The 12,847-nt window shown below is 36.3% G+C and overlaps 1 protein-coding gene across 5 annotated transcripts in view; it reads left to right on the top strand.

Annotated features, from left to right (window-relative positions):
* The window catches only part of EML5 (EMAP like 5), a 185,567-nt gene that overhangs the window by 74,261 nt on the left and 98,459 nt on the right, over window positions 1-12,847 (top strand). For all 5 annotated transcript variants that reach the window (XM_042944025.1, XM_042944024.1, XM_042944023.1 and 2 more), the window contains 5 exons: window positions 794-961; window positions 1,602-1,708; window positions 4,871-4,989; window positions 6,272-6,458; window positions 12,212-12,317. In XM_042944025.1, the coding sequence (XP_042799959.1) occupies window positions 794-961; window positions 1,602-1,708; window positions 4,871-4,989; window positions 6,272-6,458; window positions 12,212-12,317 (687 nt within the window). The remainder of the gene's footprint in view (window positions 1-793; window positions 962-1,601; window positions 1,709-4,870; window positions 4,990-6,271; window positions 6,459-12,211; window positions 12,318-12,847) is intronic.

Here is a 12,847-nt window from a genome sequence, read left to right as displayed (position 1 = left end):
ACAGTTAGAGAAATCTGGTGTATAATACCTTAACCAAATGGTACAGCCTAACATCCCTAATGATAGAACTTTGCCCCTGGAAATGATGTATCCAAAAGGATACGTCACTTATGCCAAAAAAAACCCATCATCTGAATCTAATCATGAAGAAACATTAGACAAGCTTAGGTTGAAGAACATTATAGAAAACATAGGTTTAAGGAATTACTATAAAGGATAGTTTTTGGGACAACTGGGCATATTTTATTTTTATTAATATGGGGTATTGTATTGATTTTTGAATGTTGAACCAACATTGCATTCCTGGCATACATCCCATTTGGTCATGCTGTATATTCCTTTCTGTATGTTGTTGTATTTTGTTGATGGCTTAAGTTTTAGAAGGATCCTCTGATTGCTAGGACTAGGAGGGATGGGGGTGGAGTAGGCTAGTTGAATTTCACTTAAAAACCAAAGGGTTCAGGTCATAACATTCAAATTTTGTGATGTGGAATCAGTTGATGCCTTTGTGGCTGCAGGCTTTTCTTTGAGCAGTAAGAAAATGCCTCACAACCCTTGGGGTTCCTACCAAATTCCATTGTGAATCAGTAGAGCAAAGACTTACATCCCTTCATGTAGACTCATTGATTTAATTCAATAAACTTTTGAATTAATATTTTTACTCTTTGATCCTAGTTAAGATATTGGAAGGAGGATGTATTGGTTCAGGTATAGAAATTGTGGTTTGAAGTGGTATTTTTGTGTGTGTGTTGGCGTTTGTTTATCAATTTAAAGGCATATTTTTTTGTTTTAGGAGCCAAGTTTAAAAAATATATTGGCCATTCGGCTCATGTAACTAATATCAGGTGGTCACATGACTATCAGTGGGTTATTTCTATTGGTGGAGCAGATCACTCTGTCTTCCAGTGGAAATTTATTCCTGAAAGAAAACTAAAAGATGCTCTTCACATAGCACCCCAAGGTGAGTAGTATACACTGCCCGAACAGTAACCCTAAAGTAGTGATTTTACTGCTGAAATGTCATTAGTCTTAGTAAGTTAACAGTATAGTTTTTTTGTTAGTGGAAATGTTAAAATCCTAGCTGTATGTGTTTCCAGTCAGATTATCAGCATGGAATACAAAGTACTTTTGAATGTGTTTTAATCCATGGACGGATGAGTGAAATAAGTTACATTATCGAAACAAACATTCAGTGCATTCTTGGGGAGATAGATATCTAGGTTTCATATATAGTTATATATGAACATGATTATCTAGTGTTAATTCATTTGTTGCATATAGTATTTTCTAGATATTTTTCATGTTAATTATAGGTCATATTCACTTACATTTGCCCAACATTCAAGTTCGATGCAGCAGTTGTTGTGGCACCAGTAAAGGCATTTAAAGTAGCTGTTGAGTTTATGGTGAGGTGGAGGGGAAGGTGATCTGTGATACCATTTACTGACATCTGTGTTTCTTGAATAGATCATGTCATGTGATTGTTTTATGGCTTGTCACCATGTCAGTTGGCACAGGCAGCTCTAAATATTAATTTTACAGTGCTGTTTTGAAAATGAATGTTCTTTAAACAAGTAGTGTTTCATTTTTAAAAATTACAGAAAGTCTGGCTGACTCTAATAGTGATGAATCAGATTCAGATCTGTCTGATGTTCCAGAACTGGATTCTGAAATTGAACAAGAGACACAGCTTACCTACCGTCGGCAGGTAATTTTTATTATCATGTGATTTTTTTCTGAAAAACTCTAGTTTCTTTTTTATCTTGCTCCCTGTTGTTTATTGATTTATTGTTATCTTTTGTGGTTTTTAATTTTCCAAGAAATGTTTTTCTATTGCAGTTTTTCTCCTTTAAGAGTTAAAGTACACTTGTGTAAAATGTTCTTTTATAATAAGTGCTTGATATATTAAGTATGCCTGTAATTCTGTTTGCCTATAGCTTTTTGTCGCAGTAAAGTTCCATTCATCTTCTTTAAAATATTTTCTTATGAAGCATTAGAATTTTGGGGTGCCTGGGTGGCTCAGTCTGTTAAATGTCCGACTCTCGATTTCGACTCAGTTCATGATCTCACTGTTTGTGGGATCGAGCTCCTCATTGGACTCTGTGCTGGCAGCACAGAGCCTGCTTGGGATTCTCTGTCTCCCTCTCTTTCTGCTCCTCCCCGACCTGCGTGCTCATGCACATGTGTGCACACACATTCTCTCAAAATAAGTAAACATTAAGAAAAATAAGACATTGTTAAAAAAATAATTTCATCCCAGCTAGTATCATCCTCAATGGGGAAGAACTGAGAGCTTTCCCCCTGAGATCAGGAACATGACAGAGATGTTCACTCTCACCACTGTTGTTCAGAATAGTATTGGAAGTCGTAGCCTCAGCAATCAGATGACAAAACGAAATAAAAGGCATCCAAATTGGCAAAGAAGTCCAAGTTTCACTTTTTGCAGCTGACAATATACACTACATAGAAAGCCCAAAAGACTCCACCAAAAAATAGTGTATAGAAGTTGGTTGCATTTCTATATACCAATAATGAGGCAATAGAGATATCAAGGAAAAGATACCATTTACAATTGCACCAAAACCCATAAAATACCTAGGAATAAACGTAACCAAAGAGGTAAAAAATCTGTACACACTGAAATCTATAGAAAGCTTATGACAGAAATTGAAGAAGACACAAAGAAATGGAAAACATTCCATGCTTATGGATTGGAAGAACAAATGTTGTTAAAATGTCAATACTACCTAAACCAATCTACATATTCAATGCAGTCCCTATCAAAATAGCACCAGCATTCTTTACAGAGCTAGAACAAACAATCCTAAAATTTGTATGGAACCTCAGAAAACCCCAAATAGCCAAAGCAATCTTGAAAAAGAAAACCAAAGCTGGAGCTATCACAATCCTGGACTTTAACCTGTATTTCAAAGCTGTAATCATCAAGACAGTATGGTATTATCACAAAAAGAGACAAATAGATAAATGGAATAGAGAACCCAGAAATGGACCCACAAATATATGGCCAAATAATCTTTGTCAAAGTGGGAAAGAATATCCAGTGGAAAAAAGATAGTCTCTTTAACAAATGGTGCTGGGAGAACTGGACAGCAACATGCAGAAGAATGAACCTGGACCTCTTTCTTGCATCATACATGAAAATAAATTGAAAATGTTTGAAAAACCTAAATGTAAGACAGGAAAGACATCAAAATCCTAGAGGAGAAAAAAGGCAGCAACCTCTTTGACCTCAGCCACAGTAACTTCTTACTTGACATGTCTCTGGAGGCAAGGGAAATGAAAGCAAAAATGAACTTTGGGACCTCATCAAGATAAGAAAGCTTCTACACAGTGAAGGAAACAGTCAACAAAGCTGAAAGGCAGGGGCACCTGGATGGCTCAGTCAGGTAAGCATCTGACTTTGGCTCAGGTCATGATCTCATGGTTGGTGGGTTTGAGCCCCATGTCGGGCTCCGTACTGACAGCTTGGAGACTGAGCCTGCTTCAGATTCTGTGTCTCCCTCTCTTTCTGCCCCTCCTTGGCTCACACTCTCTCTCACTCTCTCTCTCAAAAAATAAATAAACATTAAAAAAAAAAAAGCTGAAAGGCAACCAGTGGAATGGGAGAAGATATTTGTAAATGACTTGTTGGATAAAGGGTTAGTATCCAAGTACTTACCAAACTCAACACCCCCCCAAAAAAAACCAAATAATCCAGTGCAGAAACAGGCAAAAGACATAAACAGACACTTTTCCAAAGAAGACATCCAGATGGCAAACAGACACATGAAAAAATGCTCAACATTGCTCATCATGTTGAAATACAAATCAAAACCACAAGGAGATACCACCTCACACCAGTCAGAATAGCTAAAATTAACAACTCAGGAAACAGATGTTGGCGAGGATGTGGAGAAAGGGGAACCCTATTGCACTGTTGGCAGGAATGTAAACTGGTGCAGCCACTCTGGAAAACAGTGGGAGGTTCCTCAAATAATTAAAAATAGAACTACCCTACGACCCAGCAATTGCACTACTAGGAATTTATCTAAAGGATACAAAAATGCTGATTCAAAGGAGCACGTACACTCCAATGTTTATAGCAGCACTATCAACAATAGCCAAATTGTGGAAAGAGCCCAAATGTCCATCAACTAATGAATGAATTAAGAATTCAAGAATTATATGCATATATATATATGTATATATATATATACACACACACACACATACATACATACATACATGCAATGGAATACTACTCAGCAAAGAAAAAGGATGAAATCTTGCCATTTGCAACAACGTGGATGAAACTGGAGGATATTATGCTAAGCGAAATAAGTCAGAGAAAGATATATGATTTCACTCATGTGGAATTTGAGAAACTTAACAGATGCACGTTGGGGAAGGGAAGGAAAAATAAGATAAAAACAGAGGGAGACAAACCATAAGAGGCTCTTAAATACAGAGAACAAACTGAGGATTGATAGGGGGGTTAGTAAGGGGTTGGGTTAAATGAGTGACGGGCATTAAGGAGGGGACTTTTCAGGATGAGCACTGGGTGTCATATGTAAGAGATGAAACAATGAGTTCTGCTCCTGAAGCCAAGACTACACTGTATGTTAACTAACTTGAGGATAAAAATAATAATAATCTCATGGAACACTAAATATGTATTTGTCAGTGCGATACACAGAAAATGTAAATTTGTTGTTTCCAAGGAAGAAAATTTCATAAAATGCCTTCTTATTTAAGTGTTAAAGCTTTACTAAGCGTTAGTAACAGTGTCTGAAAGTTACATTAGGAACCTGTGAACACCTTTATTAATTTGTATTCTAAGATTATTTTTACTTCTGTACGTTATTTAAAGGTTTACAAAGAAGATCTACCTCAGCTTAAAGAACAGTACAAGGAGAGACAAAAAGGCGGTACTTCTAAAAGAAGAGAGCGGGCTCCAGGAAATAGCCTCCGACTGCACTTTGTTCATGGGTATGAAACAACTATTATTCATTTGTGTGTTTACATATTGGTTCACATTTAGTAGCTTTGTGACTTTGAGCAAGTCACTCAACCTTTCTGTGCCTTTCCCATCTGTAAAGTGAAGGTAACAGTACCTACTTCATAGGATTCTGATGAGTAAATAAGCCAGTGTTTTTGGTGACTTAGAATATTGTCTGGTGCATGATGAGCACTATATAAGTGCTTAAGTGTTGAAAATAAATTTGTCTTATTAAAGTTTAGTATTACATTTATAGAAATGGAGTTCTTTAAACAAATGAAAATAAGTAAAATGTAAGAGATTATCATTTCTCCTAAATATTTCTGATTTGGAATTATATTGTGCCCCCCTTTTTTTTTGGCCTGCATTTGGCCCTTGTATTTTAATTTCAATAAGATAAAGTTTCTGAATTTTCTTAGAACATCTGGCAATACAAGTGTCATATTTCATCCTGAAACAACGGACTCTCCATTCAGTCCTTCCCTTCTCTGCTACCCAGTAATCATTTTCTTACCTGACTGATAATGCTTTCAGGAATTTGAAAAAGGATTCATTTAGTAAGAATATTGTATCTCTGGTGTTAAAATAGGCAGTATTTCTTTGTAGTTATATATTATATATTGAGTTTCTTTGAAGCACAAAAGAAGGGTTGCTATAAATGGAATTATATTGACTATTTAAAAAAGATTCAGCTATTTTTTCTGGATGTGTATAATATTTTAGAATTGTTGTTGGAACATTTTTGGGGTATACTCATGATTCAACAATGTGTACAGAAGGGTACATTTTGAAAATCCTTTTCTCAGGGAGCTCCCCTCTACTTGCTAGGTGGGATACTGAGTCATGAATCTTTTAATAAAACCAATTAGATATTCAAAAAAACAAAAACAAAAAAGAAAATCTTCCCGGCTCTGCCCTTCCAGCCATCATTTTTCACCTTCCAAGGGCATTTTCTTCCCTTTCACTCATAAAAAAGTAACAACTTTTGTTTAATGGTACACAAATTTAGTATCATGCAAATAGTAGTATACTATATATACTTTTCTGCACCTTTCCTTTTCATTCAGTATTATATCTTGGATTTAGCTATTTGTAATCAGAACAGTTCATAAACGTTTATGGAATTTGAGATGCTTGTATTTTGTTTTAGTTGTGTAGTATCTTGTAAAACTGGAAATTGACCTAAAAGGTACCTATTTCTCCTCTGTATAGTCCATATTGACCAGATATAAGTCTAATGTTAATTTTATGTGATATGTTTTCTATATTCAGTTACAGAGGTTATGACTGTCGAAGTAACCTTTTTTATACTCAAATTGGTGAGATTGTGTACCATGTCGCAGCAGTGGGTGTCATTTATAATCGGCAACAGAACACACAGCGCTTTTACCTGGGTCATGATGATGATATTCTTTGCCTGGCTCTTCATCCTTTGAAAGACTATGTGGCAACAGGCCAGGTAAGGCCTTTGAAAGACTACATGGCAATAGGCCAGATACGTTAGACCTTTGTTTGGGTTTACAGTTAGGTTAGTCCACTTTTTAAAAAAATCTCTCTTGTATTCTAGGAAATGAAGAATAAAGAATTCTTTACAAATAAAATTTACCCCCAATTTTTTCCTACTGTTTTCCTTAGATTTTTATTGTTTTGATTTTTTTCTTTTTTTATTTGGAACTAAAAGTTTTGGCTTGTCATCCTCCTGTCCGGATATATATTTTTTAATTAGTAGAGTAAACATAGCAACATAAAGATTAGAAATCTGGTTTCTTTAAGTTGAGTTATCTAAAAATAATGAAATTAACAAATGTTCTGTGACAAACAGGATGACTACATTTTTGTTTTACAACCATGATAGTAACCATTCAGGTTTACCAAAGTACAAAGCAGAAATGTTGAAATAGAAGACTGAGAAAAGTTTTGACTGATATTTTTCTATGTGGGTATTCTTAGAGAAGGAGGAAAAGGGTGATGTTTATACATTCTTTCTATATGTAAACACCTTACTAGTTTCTTAGTATATACGGTTGACCCTTGAACAACACAAGTTTGAACTGCATGGCTCCACTTACATGTAGATTTTTCACAGTACTGTAAATGTGTTTTCCTTATGATTTTCTTAACATTTTTTCTCCAGCTTGCTTTGTCCTAAGAATATAGTACATAACACATGTAACTTATAAAACTACCTGTTAACTGACTATGTTGTCAATAAGGCTTCTTTCTGGTCAACAGTTAAGTTTTTTGAGAGTCAAAAGTTATACGTGGATTTTGGACTGTGCAGGGATTGACACCTGAACCCCCACGTTGTTCAGAGATCAACCCTATTTCACTCTTGTCACCTGTTTTACAGAGAAACCATTTCCATTTACAAATGAAGAAGTTTAGGTTTGAAGAAATTAAATAATTTTCTGAAAGATCTTAGAGCTAATAAATGGTAAAGCTTAAAGGTCCCTTAGTCTGTCTGGCTTTTTAAACTGTGGGGGTCAGCAACTTGCATCACTCTGTAGAGCTTTCCTGAAAGCAGAGAACACTCTTCCTTTCTTCTTTCCCCCGTCTTCCTTCCCTTCGTTTGTGCCTCCCTCTTGCTCAGTCTTTCCTTCCTTTTTCCTCCCTCCTTTCTTCCATTTCTTCAAAAACATTCATAGAGCACATGCTGTGTACCAGGAAATGTGCTGTGCTGGGAATATAAGGATAAATAAGGCATGGTCTTGCCGTGGTAAACATTCATATTCTGAGGGGGAAGGCATACATGCAAGAAAAGTCGTGATACAAGGTTATAAAGTGTAAATAAAGCAGGGTTTCTTAACCTTGACACTATTGACATTTTGGGCCAGCTAATTCTTTGTTGTGAGAATAGTTGCATTGTTGCGTACAGTGTAATCCTATGTATTGCAGGATGTTTAGCAGCATCCCTGGCCTCTACTCACTAGATGTCTATTAACACCACCCACCCAATTGTGGTAACCAAAAATGTCTCCACAATGTCAGATGTTTCCTGGGAGGCAAAGATGGACCCCTGCTGAGAACCACTAATGAGGAGATATGCATAAATTCCTTTTGCAGTGTAACAAAGGACTGATTAATTGTGCCTAATAGAATCAGGGAAACCTTCATGGAGATGATGACATTTGCACTGAGCAGTTTACCTGACAGGGGAGGTTGGAGAAAGTATTCCAAGTATGTTATTTGGAAAAGTGGGCCAAAAATCCCACAAAACACAGCTTATTTAAAAAACTGTGAGTAGCCTGAAGTATTCAAATCTTAGGGGCATGATGAAGAACTAATTAGAAGGATTGGTGAGGTCCTCAGGGGCACTGTTTATCTTTACCTTTAGTTTATGTAAAAGATTCCTCTTAAAGCACAATTATTTACCCATTGCATTTGGCAAGGAGTTTCAGTGTTAAGTTGTTCTGGCAGTACTGTAATGAAAGCTGTATAAAAACTGGTCATTTGCTACCATGATTCTGGGATTGCAGAGAATTCAAGTTAGATTAAATTAAAAGTCATTATGCCCACCGGACATCCCTGGATACCTACTGTAGGGGAGGCACAATTTTAGGTCTAGACGTCCTAGATTTTCAGCTGGGGCTCTTTAACAAAAAAATCAATGTAAAAAAGAAGAACAAAAGTTTATTAACAGGTGTAGTGCATATCACGTTGGAGAAATCTAAACCAAAGTAACTCAGAATGATGGCTTATATTTCCACCTTGTATAGAAAACAGCAGGTTCTTAAAGAAATGACAGGACAAAGGAAAGCAGTTTTAGGCTTCTAAGGGCCACAGGTTGTGGGAAGGTATATATAGGATGAAACTCCTGGAGTAAGGTTTCTTTGGATTCCTCTTGTGCTGTCTCTGGGCTGAGTTTGTCTCCAGTAAAGGGAGACCTTACATAATCAACCGGTTGTATAATGTCAAATGTATCTCGATATAGTTGAAAAAATTGTGTATATATATATATATATATATATATATATATACACACACACACACACACACATATATATATACACACACACATATATGTATAATTATTATAGGTATACAAATATGTGTATATCTATATATATATATCGCATTTATGCAGAAAAGGAGGTGGAGTTTGGGGGGGCTCTTCCTTTATTGCCCTCAGCTGAAAATAACTTCTGTGTCAAAGAGGCATATTTTGGGGTGATATATTCTGGTTTCCTTCACCATCAAGCCATAGGTCTTTTGCTTCTGGCTTCACTTGAACAACAGTACTCTGCTTTAGGCATTGCAGAGTCCAATCCTTTCTCCCAAGGCACAGGCTTACACTGCCTTCCCTATTTCTCCCAGTGCTTTCCGCTTCTTTCCTGTATTACGTTTCAACCAGCCAGTCTCATTTCTATAATTACAGACTTTTAAAATAAATTAAATGTTTCTTAAAATTGTTAAAAATGAAAAAAAATATCAAAAGTAAAAGTATTTCTGAAGTGTTTTATCTGAGGGCTTTGAAATTTAGATGACAAATCTAAATGGTGTTTTGTTTTGTTGGAGTAGAGTACAAATAATGCTCCTTTGTCATGAACTGTGATTGTAATTGGAGGTGAAAGAAACTGAAAGAACATTACCTGACAACGTTTATATGTTGACTATACCCTAATTTGAAAATTTTAATTCAAATCTGTTGAGTGCTTCTTATTTGAAAGCATTAAATGTCTTGGGGAAACATGAAGATAATTCAGCGGCTGCCACTGTCAAGAGCTCACAATCTAATATGAGTTGGATGAATATACAATTCACTAAAAATTTACCTAAAACACACTCATTTAGATATCTTGTGGGTACCTCAGATTCAGCGTGTCCAAAATGGAGATAAATGAGATTCAGCTTTCCTTTCAAACCTGCTTATCCTGGTATTTCCTACTTAGAACATGACGTTAAATTAGCCTGGTTGCCTAAGCCCGAGAATCTGACTTGTTCTCTTCACCCAACAGAGCCAGTCAGTCCCAGAGCTGCATCCAAGATTTGCCCTGAATATAGATAGCTTAGTTCTCTACCATGACTACATCTGTGCCTTGTTGTTTTGTTTTTGTATTTTACCTTATCTCTGCTGGCCATTCTTTGCTTCATAATTTTCTAATCTGTTGTTATAACCAACCAACTAGTTTTACATCTTCAGATTTTTCCCCCTAACCATTTTCTCAATCCACTAATAATCTTTCTTTTCTTCTGTGTTTATCAGTAGCTTTTAAGCTAATGTGTAAGTTCATTAGCATGCAGCTCAAGATATTTAACCTAGGCCAACTCCAGACTCTTTTTTTTTTTTTTTTTAATTTTCTTTAATGTTTATTTTTGAGAAAGAGAGAATGAGAGAGAGGCAGGGGGAGGCAGTGCAGAGAGAGGGGGAGTCACAGAATCCGAAGCAGGATCCAGGCTCTGAGCTGTCAGTACAGAGCCAGATGTAGGGCTCAAACTCATGAACCATGAAATCATGACCTGAGCTGAAGTCAGATGCTTAACCAACTGAGCCACCCAGGCGCCCCCAGACTCCTCTTTTTATCTCTTACCAATTATTTCCTGGTAAACTACGCTCCTGTCTTTTGAGCTATTTAGAATTTGTCTATGTATAATACTGCTTCACATCTTTTACTTAGTTGCCTCCTCTGGACAATTCTTACCCTCCATTTCTGTTCAGTCCTCCAACTTCATCTAATTCTTATTCCTTTTAAAACTTAGGTAACATCTGAAAACTTGCCTAACCCCTCCTCTCATCCCTGACTGCCATGCCCCACACGTGCCCTAATAGCACTCACTCTTTTATCTTCGCCAGCACTGAACATGGTGTTGTTCAAGCTTCTCCACCTATTAGCTGTGGGAAAATAACCTAGCCTCTCTGTGCCTTAGTCTCTGTATGTTTTAAAATAAGGATATCGTCATTGCCTATCTCTTAGAATTGCTGATTGTTACATGAGTCCATCCTTGTAAAGCGTTTAGAACAGTTTCTAGGACATAAGTCAGTTCTCAGTAAATGTTAGCCTTTGCCATCATCATCATCATTTCCATGTGAGATGTCCGATAGGCAATTGGAAATGTAAGTCTTAAATTCAGAAGAAGAGTTTAATATTAGAAAGTAGAATTTGGGAGTCATTTGTTGATTTAACCATTGAAACTGAAAGTGAGATACCCCAAGGCAAAAATGTAGAATGAAAAGACTGGAATATTAAAGACAGAATTTTGGGGGAGTTTATATTTAAGGGACAGGTAATGAAATTGTGAAGGAAACTCATTAGTAAGAGTCCAGGAGATCAAAGAACCAGGAGACAGTGCTACTGTGAAATTATCAAAAGTGTCAAACTCTACAGAAGTTAAACAGAAGACTTAATGGTCCGTGGGAACGTTTGGCTGAAAAACTTCAGTGAAATATTGGCTGTTGGCAGTCTTGTTATTTGTTATGTCTTTATATAAAATCAGTCTCAAAATTAATAATAATTGGCAGCTATATCCTTTATTTCAGGAGTTGCCTTTACAGGCAAAGCTATTCTAGCTCTTTATCCTTGTAGTTAAAAGTGATCACTTGAGTCTAAGAGAATAATTACAAATTGATAGTTTACCTGTGCATCAGTGAACATCTAAACCAAGTAAAAACCTAAGTGATAGCATCTATTCAGAGTCTTAACTGCTTAGTACTTTGTTTAAGTACTTTGTTTTAAGTACTTGTTTAAGTACCTCTGTATCTTTGTTTATAGCATTATCCTAGCCTAGAATGTACTTGCTTTCTTCTCTTTTTATCTGAGAGTGCATTTTCTGAAGGCCAGGTCACGTATCCTCCCTTCCTTTTCTTTACAGCCTTTCCTCTTCATTAAGCATCTGTTACCAGATATTCTGATTTAACTGAAAATGTCTTGTTTTCCTACTGAGTTTGCAAAATTTACCTGAATGTCTTAGTGCTCGTTGTTCTAGCATGGCAATACAGCTAACTATAGGTGCTCAGTGAGAATTATCTTTATTGATGAAGTATAGGATAAGATTTGTGAGTCACACAGAACAGTCCTAGAAACACTGAGCTTAGCCTCATTAGCATTTTAACAAATGTAAGAAAGAAATGTCAGTCACATATACAATCTGCTTTATATTTTTTATTTGATAAATGCCCATAACAAATAAGACTGTAAAATCCCATTTTATTTCCTTTTAATACATATGAAAATAAAAAATTTAATTGTATGACTTTTATAATTCTTTCTATTGTAGGTAGGTAGGGATCCCTCAATTCACATATGGGATACAGAGACCATTAAACCATTGTCAGTATTAAAGGGCTGCCACCAATATGGTGTCTGTGCTGTTGATTTCTCAGGTAAGGCTGTTTTCTGTCTCAGTAAGAATGGTTAAAATGCAGAGGTGATATATAGCATTATAGTTGAAATCAGTGTTGCTTAAACTTGTCATGTAGTTATGACCTACACAGTTGTTTTAACATTTATTTATTTTTGAGAGACAGCACAAGCAGGGATGGGCAGAGAGAGAGAGGGAGAGACAGAATCCGAAGCAGGCTCCAGGATCCGAGCTGTCAGCAGGGCTCGAACCCATGAACCGCGAGATCATGACCTGAGCCAAAGTCGGACGCTTAACCGACTGAACCACCCAGACGCCCCTACACAGTTGTTTTCAAATGAACATACTATTGTCCTAACCAGTCAGGGCAGAGAGTGTGGGTTTGCGGGCTAGCTTATAATTTAACGCGTGTTATTTTTAATACCCATTAATATAAATATGTTTCTGTTAAAACAGAAAATGTTTGTATAACATCTAAAACCATCTGAATTACTGCTCATTCTATGTACCTCTTGCTTTGGGAAAACCCCAGTCTCACTTAATATTTTTTAG

This window comes from Panthera leo, chromosome B3 (genome assembly GCF_018350215.1).
Source record: "Panthera leo isolate Ple1 chromosome B3, P.leo_Ple1_pat1.1, whole genome shotgun sequence".
In the NCBI taxonomy this organism is placed as follows: domain Eukaryota; kingdom Metazoa; phylum Chordata; class Mammalia; order Carnivora; family Felidae; genus Panthera; species Panthera leo.
This window is presented reverse-complemented; position numbering and strand designations above follow the sequence as displayed.